Source organism: Sorex araneus, chromosome X (assembly GCF_027595985.1).
Source record: "Sorex araneus isolate mSorAra2 chromosome X, mSorAra2.pri, whole genome shotgun sequence".
Lineage (NCBI taxonomy): Eukaryota > Metazoa > Chordata > Mammalia > Eulipotyphla > Soricidae > Sorex > Sorex araneus.
Genome location: NC_073313.1, coordinates 186,356,020 through 186,378,056, shown reverse-complemented (window position 1 = coordinate 186,378,056; position 22,037 = coordinate 186,356,020). Strand labels below are relative to the sequence as shown.

Sequence of the window (22,037 nt, the reverse complement as noted above, 5' to 3'; positions counted from 1 at the left end):
GCTAAACAAGAGAGCTTACTTTAGCTCTGTCTGGCCTTCGGATCATTTGAACATGTCTATAAACGTAGCATTTTAGAGGTATTCTCCATGCCTTCTTAAACTTGCCACTGAACTATGCTTTACACACCACCGAAAAGACAATTAGTTCCCTTACCCACATAATCAATGTGTTTCTCTGCTCTCTCTGGCGACTGTAGGCTGGCGCTCTGACCAATTTTCTTTCCCACTATCACCAATTCATTAATCTAAAGTGTCAGGATCAGAATGCACCTGATTGGAAGTAAGTTTATTGTTCAAGTCATAAAATTAAAGAGACATTTCCTTTAAAATTATCATTAATTTTTTACTCTGTTATTCATTGAAATTTCTATAACTTTTTTCTTTTCTTTAGAGAGGATAGAAACTTTTAAGAATTGAGCTCTACAGTATAAAGCTTATTCAAATATGGAGCTGAAGCATGTCTTTATTACTTACTCCCATATTCAAAGCTACCTAACCTTCCTCTCATTTTCTTGAGTCTCAAGAAGTACATGAAAACCAGTTATTCATCTAGAGATAAAATAGATCATTTTTGTTATTAAAAATAACAAAAATTTGAGAAAGTTAAAGAGAGAGAAAGAAGAGACATACCTGCCATAAAGTCAGGGTGAGGGGTGGAGCATGGCTTGAGGGGTCAAGAGGGAAATTAGGAACGCTGGTGCTGGGAAATTACATTGGTGGAGGGATAGGAGTTGGAACACTGTATGACTGAAAACAATCATGAGCAATTTTGTAATGCTCTACCTCACGGTGATTCAATAATAATAAAAAAATGACTGAGGTCTCCTGAATGGCCAGACTGAGAAAAAATAAATATACTGCTGTTATATGACCTGAGAGGCCCTCAGAGAGGTCTTTCTGACTTCCTCATCAGTTCTTGTGACTGCAAATCCTTATGTAGAAGTTACTTTCATGTAGTTAGCAAGATCAGTCTAAGATTCAGCCGGAAACCAAGTTTTGTTGGAATGTTCAAATGAAAATATGATATATCCAACATAAAATAGAATATTTCATATTTCTTCCTTGGTAAAGTTTCTGTTCATTTCTTCGCCCTATTTTTTGATGGGGTTGGATGTTTTCTTCTTGTAGAGTTCAACCAGTGCTTTATATACCATTAATATCAACCCCTTATCTGATGGGTATTGTGTAAATATCCTTTCCCATTCTGTGGATAGTCTTTGGATTCTGGTCACTGTATCTCTTGCGGTGCAGAAGCTTTTTAGTTTAATGTAGTCCCATTTGTTGATCTCTGTTTTTACTAGATTGCTTAGTTCCGTGTCACCTTTGAAGATACCTTTATCTTCAATATCGTGGAGGGTTTCGCCGACCTTGTCTTCAATGTACCTTATGGTTTGTGGTCTAATGTTGAGGTCTTTAATCCATTTTGATCTGACTTTTGTGCATGGTGTCAGGTCAAGGTCTAAACCCATTTTTTTGCATGTGGTTGTCCAGTTGTGCCAGCACCATTTGTTAAAGAGGCTTTCCTTGCTCCACTTCACATCTCTTGCTCCCTTATCAAAGATTAGATGATCATACATTTGGGGTTGTGTGTAGGGATATTCCACCCTGTTCCATTGGTCTACGGCTCTGCCTTTGTTCCAGTACCATGCTGTTTTAATTGTTACTGCTTTGTAGTAAAGATTAAGGCACATGAAAAAGTGCTCTGCATCACTAATCATCAGAGAGATGCAGATCAAAACAACCATGAGATACCACCTCACACCACAGAGACTGGCACACATCCAAAAGAACAAAAGCAACCGCTGTTGGAGAGGATGTGGGGAGAAAGGGACCCTTCTACACTGCTGGTGGGAATGCCGGCTAGTTCAGCCCTTTTGGAAAACAGTATGGACGATTCTCAGAAAACTAGAGGTTGAGCTCCCATTTGACCCAGCAATACCACTGCTTGGAATATATCCCAGAGAATCAAAAAAGTACAATCGAAACAACATCTGCACATGTATGTTCATCGCAGCACTGTTTACAATAGCCAGAATCTGGAAAAAACCCGAATGCCCCAGAACGGATGACTGGTTGAGGAAACTTTGGTACATCTATACAATGGAATACTATGCAGCTGTTAGAAAAAAGGAAGTCAAGAATTTTGTAGTTAAGTGGATGGGCATGAAAAGTTTCATGCTGAGTGAAATGAGTCAGAAAGAGAGAGACAGACATAGAAAGACTGCACTCATCTATGGTATATAGAATATCAGAGTGGGAGACTAATACCCAAGAACCGTAGAAATAAGTACCAGGAGGTTGACCCCATGGCTTCTCGGGTGGCCTCACGTTCCGGGGAAAGGGCAACTCAGAGAAGCGATCACCAACTACATTGCAGTTGAAGGCCATGTGGGGGAAGGGAGTTGCGGGCTGAATGAGGGCTAGAGACTGAGCACAGCGGCCACTCAACACCTTTATTGCAAACCACAACAGCTAATTAGAGAGAGAGAACAGAAGGGAATGCCCTGCCACAGTGGCAGGGTGGGGTGGGGGGGAGATGGGAGTGGGGAGGGTGGGAGGGACGCCGGGTTTACGGGTGGTGGAGAATGGGCACTGGTGAAGGGATGGGTTCCCGAACTTTGTATGAGGGAAGTATAAGCACAAAAGTGTATAAATCTGTAACTGTACCCTCACGGTGATTCTCTAATTAAAAATAAATAAATTATAAAAAAAAATAAAAAAAATTTAAAAAAAAAAGAATATTTCAGCTTTGATAAATTCAGTTTTCTTTTGGATTTTAGGCTACAATTGGTGGTTCTTAGGGTTTATACCAGACTCTGTGCTAAGGTATCACTCCTGTCAGGGTTCATCAGTATAGTATTAGATCCTGAGGATCAAACTTGGGTCTTCAGCATGCAACATAAGAAGCTAATACGGTGTATTTTCTATATGGCCATAAGTTCACAGTTTAAATGACAGTATTATCAGAGAAGTGCAATATATAAAACATTCACTAGATGCATACCGGCAGAGATAATATTCTTAGTAACTTCACACAAAAATAGAAACTTGAGGACATTTTTCAAAGAAAAGATATTTGAGATTTCCTAGGAATACCAAGGACATCACTGATGTTAAAAGAGGTATACTTGCCTGAAAGAAAAAAATATGTGGAAAATGTGAAAAGCTGGGTTGACATCATTAGTAAAGAGTTAGGTTGGAAGAATGCTAAAGAGCATTATTAACAATTTCACTATTCAGCTTTTAACCTTTTCCTTCCTGATATAAACAGTAAAACTGAATAGAGATCTAATAAATTTAGACAAAGCTTTGCCAGGTCTCTTGTCTGAATGCACAATATATACCCAAAATCTTTTTTGTGAACAAAACTATTTCAGTTTTTCTCCTGTATAAAGTAGCTGCATGATCTAAATTTCACCTTCCTTTTTGCCTTCACCTCCATCAATCTCCTATACTAAAACAGTACAATGACAAATATACATTTTGAGAAGTTATTTCTGTATTCTGCATTTTCCTGTCTGAGCACATAAGGTTTACCTCTATCTATACTACACCGACATTAGCTAAATTCTTCTGGTACTTCAAAATTTAACTACCACACCATCTGTGCTACTATTACATTCATCACACTGATACATTCATTGCTAAGCTCTTTTCTTTATCACTGCTATATGAGTTTCTCAGTGGCAAGGGCTATAATGCCTTTGACATTTGCTGTACTGATATCATACTGCCTACACTACACAAGTAAAAACATTAGTAAATATGTTATATACATATGCATATAAGTATATGTAGTTAAATATTAATTGGAATAATGTTTTCAATATTTTTCCCATAATAACTTATTACCCAGAATATATTACACAGGATTTGACTTGTCTTTTGATAATAAGTGATGTATAGAAGAGCTCATTCAGAATCTAAGTTCCTTGTGTGAATAATAAAAAGGTCTTTGTTATCTGCCCAATCAACTACCACATATGTACTTTAGGGAGCCAATGGGTGAAGTCTTTGGTCTGCTTGTTATTGAACAAGATCACTTGTATCACTTGTCTTCCCGTTGATCTTTGATTTTCTGAAGCGGGTGCCAGTAATGTTTCCATTTGTCCCTGTCGCGTGCTAGTATAGCCCAATGATATCTGCTCGCTCCAGGGACAGGAAGTGCCTCAAACTCTTCATTCAGTGTTTTCACAAAGAAGTCTGACCATCTCGTTGGTGGGCAGCCACGCGTCCTTTTGACGTCCCGTGGAATACAGTCGGTAACAGCTCTATTTCAGTGGTCGTCTCTGAATCGCATTACATGTCCGGCCCATCATATTTTTGATGTCTTGGCAAACGACACAGCATCCCTGATTCTTGACCATTGACGGAGGTCGAAACTTCGGATTCCTTCTCTCACTTGACTGAGACATGATACTCCTAGCATAGCTCTTTCGATTCCTCTTTGGGATACCCTAATAGCATTCTCATCCTGTTTGCCTAGGGCCCAGATCTCTGAGAAATATATTAATGCAGGAAGAATGATGGAATCGAAAAGATGTGCCCAGAGCCGGAGATCCTTCATCCTCTTAACCACTTCTATGCTCTTGAAGGTTTTACACGCTGCTCTCTTTCTCCTGTGCAGTTCTGGCACAGAATTGTTCCTTATGTTGAGTTCTCGACCCAGGTACACATAGCTGCTCTATTTGGAGATGTTTGTTCCACTGAGAGCAAATGGAGCGTCAGGGACTAGTTCATTTTTCATGAGCATTGTCTTGTTGAAGTTCAGCTGCAGTCTGACATTTCCATACTCATGGTCAAAGTCGGCCAGCATTTGTGCCGCTTGGCTAATGTTTGGAGTTATGAGAACGATATCATCAGTTAAGCAGAGGTGGTGTAGTTGCTGACTGTCTATCTTCACTCCTATTCCTTTACATTCCAGTCATTGCATGACATTCTTGAGGGTAGAACTGAAGATTTTCGGTGAAATGATATCACCCTGCCAAACCCCTCTCTTTACATCAATGATCACTTCCTTGTAGAATGGTGAGATCCTGGTGGTGAATCCACAATACAGCTTGCAGAGGATCTTGATGTACTGAGTTTGAACGCCCTGTTTGTCTAGGGCTTCTATGACCACTTCTGTCTCAACAGAATCAAAGGCCTTATTTAAATCAATGAACGTTAGACGGAGTGGCATCTTGAACTCTTACAAAACTTCAATGAGTTTGGTCACCATGTGGATATGGTCAATTGTGCTGAATCCTTTTTGGAACCTGGCTTGCTCGCATGGTTGTCCTTCATCTAGTGTTCTGCTTATTCCGTTAAGGATGACACGAGTGAACAGCTTGTGGATGACAGAGAGCAGGTAGAATGGGCAATAGTTGATGATGTCGTGAATGTCTCCCTTCTTATAAAACAGAACAGTCCTGCTGGTTTTCCACTGGAACTTTGCATTCAGACAGGTAGCATGTGAAGAGTCAAGCCAGTATACTGATGAGTACTGTTGCAGATTTTTCAGGTGTTCAGGTCTAATCTTGTCTTGACCAGTTGCTGTATGATGTCTTTACCGGCCAACCACCACTACATCCACTACCCAGCCACTGCCACACTCCAGGCTGCTCTCCAGACTGCTCGACCACAAAGCGGCCACATAACACACCATAAGACACTTAATACCCATTTCTTGTAATTCCCACATCATATTTGATAGAGTTTAAATATGGTGTGAACCATGGGAACACCTCTAAGGGCAATTGGAGGCCACCCTAAAAGCCTCCGTCCCTCTTGGGGAGCCTGGAAAGCTACCGGGAGTACCCCATCCTCATGGCAGAGCCTAGCAAGCTACATGTGGTGTATTCAATATGCCAAAAACAGTAACAACAATGGGCCTCATTCACCTGACACCGAACGAGCCCCCAATAAGGCAACGTTAAGAAAGATGAGCAAGGACAGGCTGAAAAAACCTCAGGGATGAACTAGACTGCCCGAAAGAAGAAAGACTACAATGACTATCTGTGCTTTAAACACACATATGCTGGCATTGGAAGCATACATCGAGGACCTGATGGTGCAAGTGCAGAAGATCAAGTACGACATCATTGGTCTGACCAAAACACAAAGACATTGATCACATCACGCTATTTTCCACACTGGAGAAAATTTTTTTCTCGGAACATGCGACATGACTGCACAAAGAATGCTGAGAGTGAGAAAGCCACAAACAGACACCTGTCTTTGGAAACTCTTGAACTCATTCGTCAACGTGGTTTGGCATGAGCCTCAGGCAACCACAAGCTACTGTTCGAGCTTGCAAAGCTGTGCAGAGAAGTGATAAAGGAAGACCTCAAAGAGAGAAGAGCAGCAGTGTTGGCTTTTGCGGCAGAAGCCAGGAAAAGTATTCGCAATGCCCGCCTGTCCTTCACCAACTACAAGACCAAGATGACTGCCCTCCGACATCCTGATGGATCTATCATATCTTCCAGAAAGGCAATGGAGAGGATTATTCACAACTTTTACCCAGATATATTTGACAGCCATGTCCACCTGCCCACATACCAAATTCCACAGGATGGATATGTCATTCCCAATGTCCTCCCTTCCAAAATCCGACTCACCATTAAACAGGATATACAACCAAAATAAATGTCGATTTTCTAACAAAAATCATTTGCCACCAAAAGAAGTGGAACCAAACATGACTTTTCCCTACCTTTAGAAAATATAACAAATATATGTAATATTTGATACTTTCTCTGTTTACAGTACTGGCATTAGAATTGAAGTGAAAAATTACTTGAAGAGTTCAGTAGAGTGTGTCTAGGTGATAGAACAAAAATCAAAGCAGTGTGGTGCTGGAATGAATATAGACTCTCAGATCCGTGGGATAGAATTAAAAGTCCAAGGACAGATCACAAGGTATATGGTTAGCCAATTTCCTAACAAAGGAAGCAGGAGAGTGAAGTGAAGCAATAAAGATATTACAAGGCAAATGGGAGTCCAAAACAATTATAAATCTGAGTTCTCTTTATCTATCATATATATTTACTCACACAGGGTTTTTAAATTAGGAGAAGAAACCCAGGTAAATTATCCTGGGCACCAAATTGCCTATGGCATTTTGAAAAGCTGACCCAGCTAGTTAAGCATGATGGGTTCAAAATATTTGGTCTCCTCCGCATTAAACTGAGTTTTTGACAAGACTTTAATCATATTTCAGGACATTCTCTGCTGTTCTGAACATGGACAGTGAAAGAAAAATACTGGAAAGAAATTTCAACTGGATTGTGATAAGCTTGGTATAAAAACTCTTAATTATAATTGGGTAGCATTTAAAGAAGCAAGTGTAAAATAGTTAAAGTTGAATTATCCATCAATCCGGTAAAATATAAGGAAACAAATGCACATTGAAATTTTTTGATATTCTGTTTCACAACAAAATTAGTGGAAAAGTTGTTTTTGAAAACTAGTTTACCTGAAGGAAAAAGTAAAAATAAATATGACATAGATGGGTACTTTAAACTTCATTCTATTAGGTATACAAGAGTTAGAGTGTCTTCTCTAGACATATCTCAGTTCAAATTAAAACAGATGTGTGACTTTAAGAAAATTATAGAGCTTTTCTAAACCCTACATTTTTCAACCTTAAGAAGCAAAAGTGAGAAAATTATACAGACTTTAAATATTGTAAGGATAAAATAGATATCCTTAGATACACATTTCCTTTTGCAAATCTCCTTCATTGACTTTAAAAGAGTAGCCTGATATCTAAAACATAATTGGGAAAATTGATATCTAAAACAAAATTGGGAGGATAGAGGAACAATCTGTATAATTGCACATCCGAGTCTCCCTAAAGTGTCTCCAAAACCTCTAAGTCTACACATTACAGAAACAAGGACTGAATTGAAAAGCAATATAATACTTTTAACTCTTATTTAAAAATGTATTCTTTAAAGCAAACATCTACATAAAAATGCTCAAATATTTGATTACATGCTTTTCCAAAGAGATATATGGACAGCTCCAAGGCAGTTGAAAAAATATTTAACATTTATTTTGAAGGAATTGCAAATCTAAACCTCAGTGATACATAACCAGTGAGAATGGCCTATGTAAAAAAATGTTGGGAAAACTGTTGGTGAGGATCTGGAGGCAAAAGAAGCTGGTAAATTATTTGTAAGAATATATGTAACCTCTAATTTGTGTTCTCAATTGTTGTAACCTCAACAAAAAGTATATAGAAGTTCTGATCTGCATTTCCCTGAGGATTAGTGATGTAGAGAACTTTTTCATGTGCCTTTTGGCCATTCGTATCTCTTCCTTGAAAAAGTATCTGTTCATTTGTTCGCCCCATTTTCTGATGGGGTTGGATGTTTTCTTCTTGTAGAGTTCAACCAGTGCCTTATATACCCTTGATATCAACCCCTTATCTGATGGGTATTGGTTGATGCAAATCAAAACAGCCATGAGATACCACCTCACCACAGAGACTGGCACACATCCAAAAGAACAAAAGCAACTGCTGTTGGAGAGAATATGGGAAGAAAGGGACCCTTCTACACTGCTAGTGGGAATGACGACTCGTTCAGCCCTTCTGGAAAACAATATGGACTCTTCTCAAAAAATTAGAAATTGAGCTCCCATTTGACCCAGCAATACCACTACTGGTAATATACCCCGGAGAAGCAAAAAAGTATAGCCGAAATGACATCTGCACTTATATGTTCATCGCAGCACTGTTTACAATAGCCAGAATCTGGAAAAAACCGAAGTGCCCGAGAACAGATGACTGGTTAAAGAAACTCTGGTACATAGCATCGGTACATCTTTACAATGGAATACTATGCAGCTATTAGAAAAAATGAAGTCATGAACTTTGCATATAAGTGGATCAACATGGAAAGTATTATGCTAAGTGAAATGAGTCAGAAAGAGAGAGACAGATATAGAAAAATTGCACTCATCTGTGGAATATAAAATAACAGACTAGGAGACCAATATCCAAGAATAGTAGAAACAAGTACCAGTAGGTTGGCTCCACGGCTTGGAAGCTGGTCTCACATGCTGGGGAAAAATGCAGGTCAGATAGAGAAGGGAACACCAAGTAAAATGTGGTTGGAGATTCTGCGTGAGAAGGGAGATGCATGCTGAAAGTAGTCTAGAGACTGAACACAATGGCCACTCAATGCCCCTATTGCAAACCACAACACCCAATTGGAGAGAGAGAGATCAAAAGGGAATACCCTGCCACAGAGGCAAGGTGGGGTGCGGGGGAAGATGGGATTGAGGGGTGGGAGGGATATTGGGTTTATTGGTGGTGGGAAATGGGCACTGGTGGAGGGATGTGTTTGCGAACATTGTATGAGGGAAAAACAAGCTCAAAAAAGTGTGAATCTGTATCTGTACCCTCATGGTGACTCACTAATTAAAGAACAAAACAAATTAAAAAAATAAAAATAAAAAATAAATCTACAGGGCTGATGTGATAAAAACGCATTAAATATTTAATCTGAAAGAGCAAAAAAAGTATATAGAGGTTCTTTCAGAATATATAAAAATTCAAAATCACTAGTAGGTACTTTTAGAAAGATGTGAAAACTTAATTAAAAATATTTGCAGCATGTTTACAACAGCATTATTCACAATAACCAATAGAATCAACCCAGTGATATCAATAGATGAATGAATATAAAAATGGGGTCTTTATATCCATTGTATTTTACAAGTTAGAAATACTGAAAGGTATCAATTGGAGTAAAATTTATGGAGTTGGAGGTGATGATGATAAATAAAATAGAAAAGAACTGAGGACAATTGCTGATTTCACTTAGAGATGTATTACCAAAAATAAAAGCAAAACAAAACGCAAGATTTTGTTGAAGTGAAAACAAAAACAACCTCCCTCTCACAACCCCTCTCCCCCCCAAAAAAAAGTGCTACCACCTGGGCTCTGTGAATATTATGATGGTTTATACTGAGAAGGAGAGAGATACATGGGAGAAAATGGTATAGGGGCCATATTGGAATGTTGGTAGTATATCTATATTACAGGACTATATTACAGGAGTTGTGCCAAACATAAATTCAATACTATTATAACCTAATTATAAATCCTCAAAAGAGGGGAAATTTCATCTGACAAAATGGAGTGTTCAATTTTTACAGAAGTAATGATTTAGCAAGGTGCTTCGTGTAACAAAAATCAGCAATAGCAATAAAAGGACAAAAATGGCAAATTTCAAAATTTAAACAATCTCATGAGAGTTGTCCTGGTTTATGCTAATTTTTTGTATCCTATTTTAGAGAAAACATTTTGTGTCAATAAATATGCTGCTAAATAACTGCAAAAAGATTGATTTCTCCATTACCATTCATCCTTGTCTGCATCACAATTGCAAAAATGTCGAATGTCCAAGCAACTCTCATCCAGGCCACATTCACATTGTTGAACTCCAGGAGGGGCACCTCCCCAGTAAGGATGCCTTTCATTGGCACGCCCAATCCACCAAGTAAATGGTGTTCCATCTGAAACACAAGAAATTTCAGAAGTCAGAGTAGAGAGGAGATGAGCCAGGAGAGGATTGTAGCACAGATGGCAGTGCCTCAAATTTTATGCACATACTCTTACCTGAACACTACAGATATACACATATAGCAACTTCTTTTGTTCATTCTTTATCCTTCCCACCACACTTCTTTTAGATCCCTTTCCACCTCTTCTCTTCCTTTTATCTCTACTTTTTTTTCTTTTTTTTTTTTTGGACTACCCATGGCAGCATTCAGGAATTACTCCTTTCTCTGAGCTCAAGGATAATTCATGGTAGGGCTATGGTTACTATGTAGGGTATTGTGGATAGAACCCAGGTAAACTGTATGAAAGGCAAGTGCCCTGTCCATTGTACTATTCTTCCACACTCATTCTTTTTTCCTTCCACTTTCTACATTTCTTGTTCTAGTTTTCTCCTTTTCATTTCTTATATAATTATCTGTTGATATATATTCATACATGCACAACTTTATACATGCATTCAGGCATTCATAACTATATACATATATAAGCACAGCACATATAGACAAACTTTCTTTAAAGAATTAATGTAGAAAGACCATTCATTAGTTTTAATTTTTAGGGGTGGCACTAGAAGGTCCTCTCAGTTTATCCCTGTTAGGTGCTCATAGGACCATATGTCATCAGGTATATAACCTTGGGTTCCCAAACACAAGCTACCCTCCAGCTGTATGTATCAAGTCTCTGACTCACTAGTTATAAAGTTCAGGAATACTGTCATTACAGTAGAATAAATTAGACCAGATTTTAGACCCGAAATAGTATCACTGTATCACTGTCATCTCGTTGCTTATCAATTTTCTCTAGTGGGCACCAAGAATGTCTCCATTGTGTTTTTGGCATATTGGATACATCATGGGTAACTTGCCAGGCTCTGCTGTGCGGGTGAGATACTCTATGTAGCTTGCCAAGCTCTCAGAGAGGGGTGGAATAATTGAACCTGGGTCAGCCGCATGCAAGGCAAACACCCTACCCGCAATGCTATTGCTCTAGCCCATATACTTACTGAATTATACTTACTAAAAAGAAATTATATACATTGAAAAATTACTTTCCCTTCAAATGTACAGCAGGGGAAAATAATCTGCATAATATCTATTTCAATCTGGCTTTAATCTTCAGTTTCTAAGAAACAGTAAGACTCATAGACAAAATAAAATATTGGCTCATCTCCTACCTTATATTGATTTCTGTCATGGATAAAATTAAGCACATTTTCACCATATTTTTTGAACATTTTAAAGTTATACATGTACATGCTATAATTTTAAAGGAAAAAATAAACATTCAAAGGTCAATGTTGTATAGGCCAAAGATGATTTTTATTTATTTATTTATTTATTTATTTTTGTTGAGAGAGTGTTTAGACCACACCTTACCATGTCTTAGCTTTCTCCTGTTTTTGTGCTCAGTGATTACTCATGGCATCACTTGGGATCATGTATGTGGTGTTGCAGATTTAACATGCTAAGCTAGTGCCTTCATGACTATACTATCTATCCAGGCCCTTGAAGGTTATTTTCAAGTCAAATGAAGCATGATATCAACCTCCAATTTCTGTTTTTCACAGTTACGGGAAAATGACTGCTCAGTGTCTCATTAATTCCTTTCTTGATTTTTTTTGTTTATTTGTTTTATTTGGGGGCAAGCCCCAAGGGGACTCAATGCTAACTTCTGGCTCTGCCCTCAGGGATAACTCCTGGTGGAAATCAGGGACCATATGTAGTTTGGGGTATTTAATCCAGCTTCACCACTTGTGAGTCAAGCTCCCAACTTGCTATATCATGGCAAGGATGAAAATGTTCATCCCTGCCACAAATTTTGTTCTTTTAAGTACTTTAATAAAATCTATTGAAATTTTATTTTATCAATGAAAATATTTAAGAAGATTGGATAGACATTCAGAGTGGTCAATGGAAGATAATAATAAGAATGTATTTAAAATGATAGTTGTCAATAGAAATAGACTATAGATAATGAGTAGATAATGAGCGAAAATAGAGTTTTCCCTAAGCTCTCAATGGAACTTGTTATTTGTTATTGTCCATCATAAAAAAGTTCTTCTATTTATATCATTTATATTTAAAAAATAAAATACTAATTAAGGAAATTGTTTTTATGTGTTACCATTTTCATGTAGAATAGTATTTATTTGCAGATGCCACTAGGTCAGAATTTTGCCTCATCAGGATTTAATTCTGTATACAACTCATCTTTGTAAACATAGAATTTATAAATTACATGTGTACACAAATAGCAATGATGTTTTCTAAATTCCTCTCAGTACAAGCATCCTCATGTAAGTCATTATAGCAACCCAGAAAAAAAATAATTAGTTCATTCCAAGAGTCTATAGGTCATGAGTAAAAGATAAGGAGGATGCTAGGAAAAGCAGAAGTACATTAAGGCTGCTGATTCAAAGGGTAGATATTTTGAGTGAATATGTTCATCCTAAATACAACTTTTCATTGCCTAAGATGTACTAATCCCCTTATCTTTTAAGCTAGCCATGTAGAAACATCTGTTAACTGGTCTTTTATTTTTTTTAAAGTAATGCTAAATAGCAAGGGTATATATTACTTAATATCAAGCAACTACAAATTATTGAATACCAATTAAAATAAATTATTCTCTTTCCAAATTGTTTTTTATCACAAACACACTTAAGTGATCTAAAGGTTTAGTGGATTTATTTTGAGAATATAGACATGTTTATATAAAGGCATGTTTAGATAGTCCCAATTTATACAGACAAATATATATTTGAGTAAATTCGACAAGACTGTCCTTGGGTTTAAGAAACAATATCACTGTCATCCCGTTGTTTGTTGATTTACTGGAGCAGGCACCAGTAAATTCTCAATTACACTCAGCCCTGAGATTTTAGCAGCCTCTCCTTACTCGTCTTTCCCAATGAGTGGAGGCTCTTTCAGGGTCAGAGGAATGAGACCTATCATTACTGTTTTTGGCATATCGAATACACCGCAGGTAGCTTGCCAGGTTCTGCCCGTGCGGGCAGGATACTCTCGGTAGCTTGTTAAGCTCTCCAAGAGGTATGTATATATCTGTTACTGGATTTGGGATATGAATACACCACGGGGAGCTTGCCAGGCTCTCCCATGTGGGCAATGGACTCTCGGTAGCTTATCAGGGTTTAAGAACAGGTAATTTATATATTTTAATCTCACTTTTTCCATCACACCTCTAGAATTTTAAACAAAATCTAGAGTTCAGATAACTTAGTAAAGTTCAATGTCACTATGAGTTACTTTGCTCTATAAATTGCACCAAACTGTAGATATATTACAGTATAAATCATTCTTTATATACATATAGGTTTAATTTTGCAAAAACATTTTCTGTAAATCTTCAGATACTTATATTGTCCTTTAGCAATTTTACTAATTTAGTTTCTCAGTGCCTAATAATTACAATAATTGTCTAATACTTTGCTTTACTTAAAATTTGTTAGTGTTTAGTACAGCGAGTTTAGACCCTCTCTTCATTTATGGCAATTCATTTACAGCTTGAAAATGTTTTGAACTCATTGCCAACAAACAAAGACACAGTAAAGAGAAATATTAAAATATGAAATACACATATTAAAATGAAAGTAGGAGGGCTATTGCTAAACTGTCATCTCAGAGCTGCTATCTTTGTGTTTTCATCTCTTCGAAGTAACATATGAAAAGGGCTTGGACAATAGGTTGATTTTATATTACAAATGATGTGGTTACAAAGATACGCTATACACTTACGCAATTTTTTATCGCTAAATAAATTATGCTTTTGTCTAAAAGCTCTTTCAAAAATGAAAGATGAAGGCACAATTATAAATCATTTTTAAAATATGCATTTGCCTATTAAATATTATCTAAGGATTTATGTTATCCATGCATTATTATGGATACTTATAATAAGTCAAAGTAAAAAACATGGAACACATCTCAAAAAAACATGTAATTATAAAAAATAGGCAATGCTAATGATAATAAATTATTTAGTTTATAGGAAGGGATAGCTGTTATGAAAACAAAAGTGTTGGTTAAGTTAATTAGAGTTCTATGAATTTGGATCTGTGACAATTTTAAATAAGTGGTAGTGGCAGAACTTGATGAAAAGATACCCACTTACAAAGTGATTAACGGCAGTATCTTGAAGAAAGAAATATGTAAGATATGCACGGAAGATAGTAACCCAAGGAAATAGTCAATGTAAATTCATGAATAAATCAGGATATTTACTAAAATTTATTTCCTAAAACCAAGTCTTTAAGCTGTAGTTAAAAAAAAATCTCAAGGAAGTCTTAGAAAGGTTTAACCAAAACAAAAAAAGAAGAAGCAACATAAACAAAATAAGCAAAATAGAATTTATATAGTTAATAGGCTCTTGGATTCAACTATAAAAACATATTTGTAAAATATCAGATACCACAGAATCATGATGATTAGAAAAGCGTTTTATTTTTATTCATTTATTTAGACTTTTGGGGTCACACATGGCAATGCTCAGGAGACCATATGGGATGCTGGGAATTGAACCTGGGCTGGCCGTCTGCAAGGCAAAGGCCCTACCGTCTGTACTACAACTCAGGCACCCGGAGAAGGAGGTTTCAACAGGATGAAACAAACCACATTGCAGAACAGTTCTGATGAATAAATCCTCCTTGCTCACTGCTTTAAAACATTTCATATGAAGAGATACACTCAATGAAGCTAATATACTGCTGATGCCACTACTTTTACCTCTCTCTGAGAATACCAGCGCAGTAGGCCTTGGGTCCCCAAGAGTACTGTCTATGGCCCTGTAACCTAAAAAGGAACACTTCATGTAGTCCTTTTTTTTCCCAACACTCAACAAACAGTGAGAATTTCACACGGGAAATTAGATTGTAAAAGCACAAATCACATGCTTGTGTTTCAGCTAAAGGGAGACAGAGGAATGTATTCTGAACTGAAAATGGAGGCAAAATTCATAATATGTATGTTTGGTAACAGAAATGCTCCTCAACACACACAAGTAGGCAAGGACTAAAATCAAATGTACTATCCTGGTACACCACACCATCACAACCATGAAAAGAAGGGAAGGGAATGAAAAAAAATGATGTCAAGATAAAAAAAAAATGTTATTCATTTGGTCGAAATAGTGATGCCCAAAAGATATGCTCAAAAATAACAATGGCAAAGTAATAGGCATAGGTGATAGATAACAAATCCTTGGTCTTTAATTGAAAAACTAAAATACCAAGTCACAGAGGGTAGATGGGGATGGAGAGGAAGAAAGAGATGAACTAATAGCAACATATAGACAGTGCTGGACAGTCGGGGGCTTTTAGTGGTGGTGAACCTTTTGAATCAAAACCAAGAAAGCTGGCCTGCTGTAACCATGATGGAGAGATGGGATCAGTATATATCCACTACAGAGCTAAATAAACAAATCCAAATGAAGGATCAGTACTTAAAATATCTAAACTCTATTATATAACTGGGGTCATTAATCCAAATATTTAGCTATTATTGATAAGCAAAGCTCTTGAAACATGTTTGCATTTGCATGATAAAGATGACATAGTAAGAGAAAGAGTCTTGCATACACAACTGGATTACTTACAAGCAGAATTGGAAAAAAAACTTATCCTCCTTTGATGTAATAAATTTAGCTCCTAGTAACTCCATTTTAGATAGTCTCAGAAAGGTACTATCAATTTTAAAATTTATGTAAATTCAAATTAAGAAGTTCTGTTAGTAAGAACCTACAAATGTAGTCTACAATTGCCACCAATGGGACATTCACATGGTATAAACAGGAAAATGTCTCAAACAAAGAAAAATCCATACTAAGTTTTATTGAAGACTTAAGCATAAAACTAAATCTCATGAATTTTCCAAATTTTTATATTCTTGATGCAAGAAATGTAGGTGAAATTATGAAATAGGTATGTCTGATAAAACTTTGGCTTATCACTATGAACTGATGAATGGAATTCAAACCGAAGATTTCCTTAATTTAGCAATTAAAATTTTGACAACCTGGAAAACAGTAGGTTTTTTCTCTCAGTGATAACTACAGTTGCAGCCACAAGATTTTGGCCTGTTCTCCCTGTTATGAATAGTCTAAGCATAATTCCAAACAACACCAGAATGGAACTGGAAGTTCTGTAAATATATGTAGACAGTGGTACCATGTTGAGCTGATTTGTCATTGTTATTGTGCTTTGTTTGTTTTATCTCTAAGTTTAGAAGTAGTATGCTCTCATAGCTTCAGATTCTGCTACACTTAATATGTCAATGAAAATGTTTTAACTCTCAGGAAGAGTGAAATGTTCATTTTTCAGCTTCAAACATTTCTACATGATCAGAAAACACATATAATAGTGGGTTCATAGGAAGCATATTCAGCCCTGTCCCAAGAATTAATGCAGTTTACTTGCTTTGCTCTGTGGAACACTGGCAGAGATGACAGTATTTCATTGCTTTGTCAGTTTGATCCTTAATGTGTATATGTGAAGTAACCATACTCATTACACCTGGAGTGGAGATAGTATTGCATGAAAATACTGAATTGTGCATACCAATAAGTTTTGAAAAGTGACCTCAGGACATCGTTATAGAAAAAAAGTAATAAATTATAAATTAGATATGAATCACATAAGCATTCCCTGTGACCAATGATTTGTCTGTTTCTCATGCCAATCTTGGTCCTTTCAAATATGGGATTTAGCATTTTATGTAATTTAGAGAGCAGTGTTCCTTATGGTGATAACTTTCTAGTCTTGCATCACATTTCTAGTCTCAATGTTTCCTACAGATATTATGTTAGAAATTCTATATAGAATTTAGAAATGTCTATCCCATGACAATCATTTGATTGTTAATTATCACAGTTTACACAAATAGGGTAGTGTAATAATTGAAATAAATACATATAGAGTTATATGAATGATTTATAATATTATAGATAAAGTGATCTAATGATAATTATGAAATTATTTCAACATAGCAATATAATCCATTCAGTTATTTAGTCAAACATAGTCTTTAACTTTATGCTTTGTATTGAGATAGTTAACAAATGGTTCTATGAAGAAAGTATAGGCTGGTAAGAGAAACAAATAAAAGAATATCTGATTTTCATTACAGGATTGTTAGGAAGCAACTGTATGGAAAATGAGATTTCAACACATAATGATGATATGTATTCATTAACTATAATTAAATGTGTAATCTTAAATATGAAAGGATACGGATGCCACTAAAGATGCAGGTGTAAATAATTTCCATTAGTTTCACCAAATAGAAAATATTATCTTTATTTTAAGAGGAAAAAATATAAATCATCAAAACATTAACTTATGAAAGAAGATTATAATATTCATGGAAATATTTTATGTACTCTTTCATTCTGGATAAAATATAATTTCTGGAGAAATGTTTAGTTATAAAGAAAAACAACCTCATCCATACCAGAAAATAATGGTAGGCATTCATCAAATTCAATCTTGCTCCTACTGCTTGCTGGTCAGGATCATTAAATCAGAACATATGTCTAATAGTGTGATTAAGAGTTAGTCAATGACATTAGAAATTAACATTTTTATAATGCTGTTTAATGTTCTCCTCTCCCTACCTATTAATTGAAGTAAGCCCCAAAGTGGGGGGTGCATAAAAGATTAATGATACTACCCCTTAAGATAAATGATAAAAGTCACTTTGGGTCATTTAGCTTTTGCTCTTTAGTTTTGGCTTGGGGGGCATGCACAGTGTTGTTCAGGGCTTATTCCTGACTCTATGTTCAGGAATCACTAGTGCACTCACTGAACCATATGGAATACAGGGGTTTGACCCAGCATTAGCCATGTGCAAGGTAAGTGCTCTACCCACTGTACTATTACTCCAGGCCCAATAGGCTCATTTAAAGGTAGACAAACCTCTCTAGAACATACAAAAAGGATATCTCGTTGGTAGGAGAAGAGGTAGACAAGGATTAACATGATGTACTTGTGTTGTTTCAGTTTTTTTGTTGTTGTTAAATATAATACATTTGCATTTCAATCAGATATTTTATCTAAATAATTTTAATGAAGAATTCTGATATTGTAAAAAGTCTCTCAACAAACTGGGGAGTAAGTTTGTCTCAAGTTTCTGAGACCTGAAACTTCATGGTTCATTTCCTGAACACCATCACATCAAAGATTCACATATGCCTTTTCTTTTTGATGTGCAATAAATATGGATAGTTCAAGTGAATGTTGCAGCTGAAGGTAACAGTTTGAGAAAACAGAGTGGAGTATCTAACACTACAACAAATAGAACTATGAGAAGAAAGAAAAAAAAGTTACTGTATTAAACAATAGATTTTTTATGCAGAAATATTTATAATTATAGTATAATATAACCTATATGTATTAGTAGTGCTAAAATAATAAAATAAAGCACATTTTGGAAATTTAGATGATTAATATCTGCATTCCAAAATAAAATATGATAATTATAAAAATAAAAAAAAACTCTGGATACTAAAGATAATCTTAAACAAAATAAAACATCAATCCTGTCTGTACTAGCTGCTTAAAAGTTTCCATGAAAATACTACTCGGCTATAAGAAAAAGATGAAATAAAAAATATATTGCTAATTGGATGGATCTGGAGAGTATGATGCTGGATGAAGTTGGTCAGAAGGAGATGGACAGACCCAGAATAGCCTCTCATATGGAATGTAAAGAAACAAAGTAAAGGAATAACAGTGCAAAGGTAACAGAAATTTAGATCCAGTCTTCAGTAGGAACCAGTATTTAGTAGCAAGTTTACTACTGGAGAGGGAGAGGTGGAAGGGAATCAGATAGTGGGTGGGACACACTGCAACAATGATAGAGGGAACTGAACCCTCTGGTGGAAAGTGCTGATGGAATTTTATGAACGAAACACTACCATGAACAGTATTATAAATCTTGGTTCTCAAAATAAATTAATAAATAATGATAAATTTAAAATAAATAAATAAAATGTTCCATGCTGATTTATGCACATTTTTACACCCAATTCATTCAATCTCCCAAAAGAAACCATGAGGTGAAAATCTTATCCCTTTTTATAGATTAAAAAACAAAAGAACTAGAGTATAGATTACTTGCGCAAGTAAGCGTATAGAAATGACAGATTATAGCCAACATAACAATGGTATAACAATAGGCAATTACAACCAACACAAAAGCAACATTTTTTGTTCTCGCTCCTGTTTCATATTAAAAAAGTTAGTCTTATCAAGAAAAATGGAACTTTTATAATATATATAATACACACTAATTAAAATCTTATAGTAACAATACTACACTATAAGAATAAATCCAAACTTCTTGCTATGTCCAAATATCCATTAGGTTTAGTTCCTGCACACTCCTCTGTCTTCCTTCATTTCCTCCTCCAGCCCATACATCACTCTCCAGCGATATTGACCTTACCAGAGTTCTCTGCTCATGGTCCTTTATATTTATTGCTCTCTTCCTGAATTCCCCTTGTAACAGGATTTAACAGTGGCTGATTATGATGTATTACTAGATCCTGCAGTTAAATCTCACCACTTCCTTCACTGAACCTATATAAAGTACCCAAGAATTACTCCACTCTTTTCATCAGAACGTGTACTACTAACTAAAACCTTACTTTTATTTTTATTTATTTATATATTTATTCATTAAGTTATTTTATTTTATAAGATAGTTCACAATATTTGATTACATTTAATATTCAAACACCAATCCCACCACCATTACACCTTCCCAACACTATATTTGAAATGTTTTCATACCAAACCCCAATCCCTGTACAAAAAAGAACCGAAATAATCTACTTTTTATTGCTTCTTATGAAAAACCACTGAAAGTGCTATAAAAAGTATCCATAAAGGAAGGAGTGTGAAGATTGTTCTATTTTTACAGAGGCAATTATATATATATGTGTGTATATATACATATATATATATATATATATACTTATGTATATCACTGTCACTGTCATCCCGTTGCTCATCGATTTACTTAAGCAGGCACCAGTAATGTCTCCATTGTGAGACTTGTTGTTACTGCTTTTGGCATATCAAATACGCCATGGGTAGCTTGCCAGGCTCTGCCATGCGGGCAGAATACTCTTGGTAGCTTGCAGGGCTCTCTGAGATAGGTTAAGGAATCAAACATGGGTAGGCTGCATGCAAGGCAAAAACCCTACCCTCTGTGCTATTGCTGGTTCACAAGGCTCGACCTTCACTTTTCTTTTCTTTTTTTTTTCTGCTTTTTTGGGTCACATCCGGTGATGCACAGGGGTTACTCCTGGCTCATGCACTCAGGAATTACTCCTGGTGGTGCTCAGGGGACCATACGGGATAATGGGCATCAAACCCTGGTCGGCCGCTTGCAAGGCAAACACCCTACCTGCTGTACTATCGCTCCAGCCCCTGATTTTGTTTTTTAATGTGTATGTTTACTATGCATCTCATCTAACTCCTCTCATAGGAGCTGGAGTAAAGGCTTTTGAAGACTTGTTAATTATTGTACCTCCAGCATATAGAATGTACTAATAATTGAATAGACATTCATTGAATTTAAAAGTGACAAAATTCCAAGAAAATAAACAAAAGTGATGACTTTTCACAAACAACATGGAAAGAACTTGCTTGAGAAACATAAGTAAATGTGGTCATATTTGTCTTTGGTGTTGTATGCTATTATCAGAGACAGCAACATTTTTGTTCCTTTAATGTGAGTTCAAGTTGATGACATGTATCAGACCTTGAAAAAGTCTTATTAAGAGAAGAGGCCAGGCAGTCTGGTGAGCAACATGGCCAGAGAAATGCTCCGGACCGGAATCCGGGCCAACAACACCAGGGATCCAGATGGAGGAGGTACAGCCGGTACACCTTCTCCAGATGGAGCCCTGGCGACACTGAGCAGCAACTAACACGGCTCCAAGTTGTGGGACTGGAACACATCTGAGCCGCTGGGGGGCACTGGAGTGGGGCAGTGCCAGCCCAAACTCCAAATGGCAATGGCCGCCGAAAGTCACGCCCTCAACCCACCCTCGGTACCATCTTGCCACATTCAACAGAGAAGAGACCAGGCAGTCTGGTGAACAACTCGGCCAGAGAAATGCTCCAGACCTTTTCTAAAAACTGAAAACATACAATATTTTAATGGAAAACCAATTATCAAATGCTTCCTTAGTAGGGCTGTTTTTCTTGGGGGGAAACTCCAACAACAATAGTTAGTTTTGTTTTGCAATGTGGAACGTAATCAAGGTAAAGAGAAAATGAAGTGAAATTCATCAGTTATACAGTTGGGGGTGGGGGCAGGGGGGTATACTGGGGATTTGGGTGGTGGAATATGGGCACTGGTGAACGGATGGTGTTTGAATATTGTATAACTGAGACATAAACCTGAAAACTTTGTAACTTTCCACATGGTGATATAATAATTTTTTTAAAAAAGTCTTA

The 22,037-nt window shown here is 36.4% G+C and overlaps 1 protein-coding gene across 1 annotated transcript in view; it reads right to left on the bottom strand.

Moving 5' to 3' along the window:
- The window catches only part of CNTNAP5 (contactin associated protein family member 5), a 932,137-nt gene that overhangs the window by 158,406 nt on the left and 751,694 nt on the right, over positions 1-22,037 (bottom strand). The window contains exon 14 of the mRNA XM_055120538.1: positions 10,353-10,509. Coding sequence (XP_054976513.1) covers positions 10,353-10,509 — 157 coding nt within the window. The remainder of the gene's footprint in view (positions 1-10,352; positions 10,510-22,037) is intronic.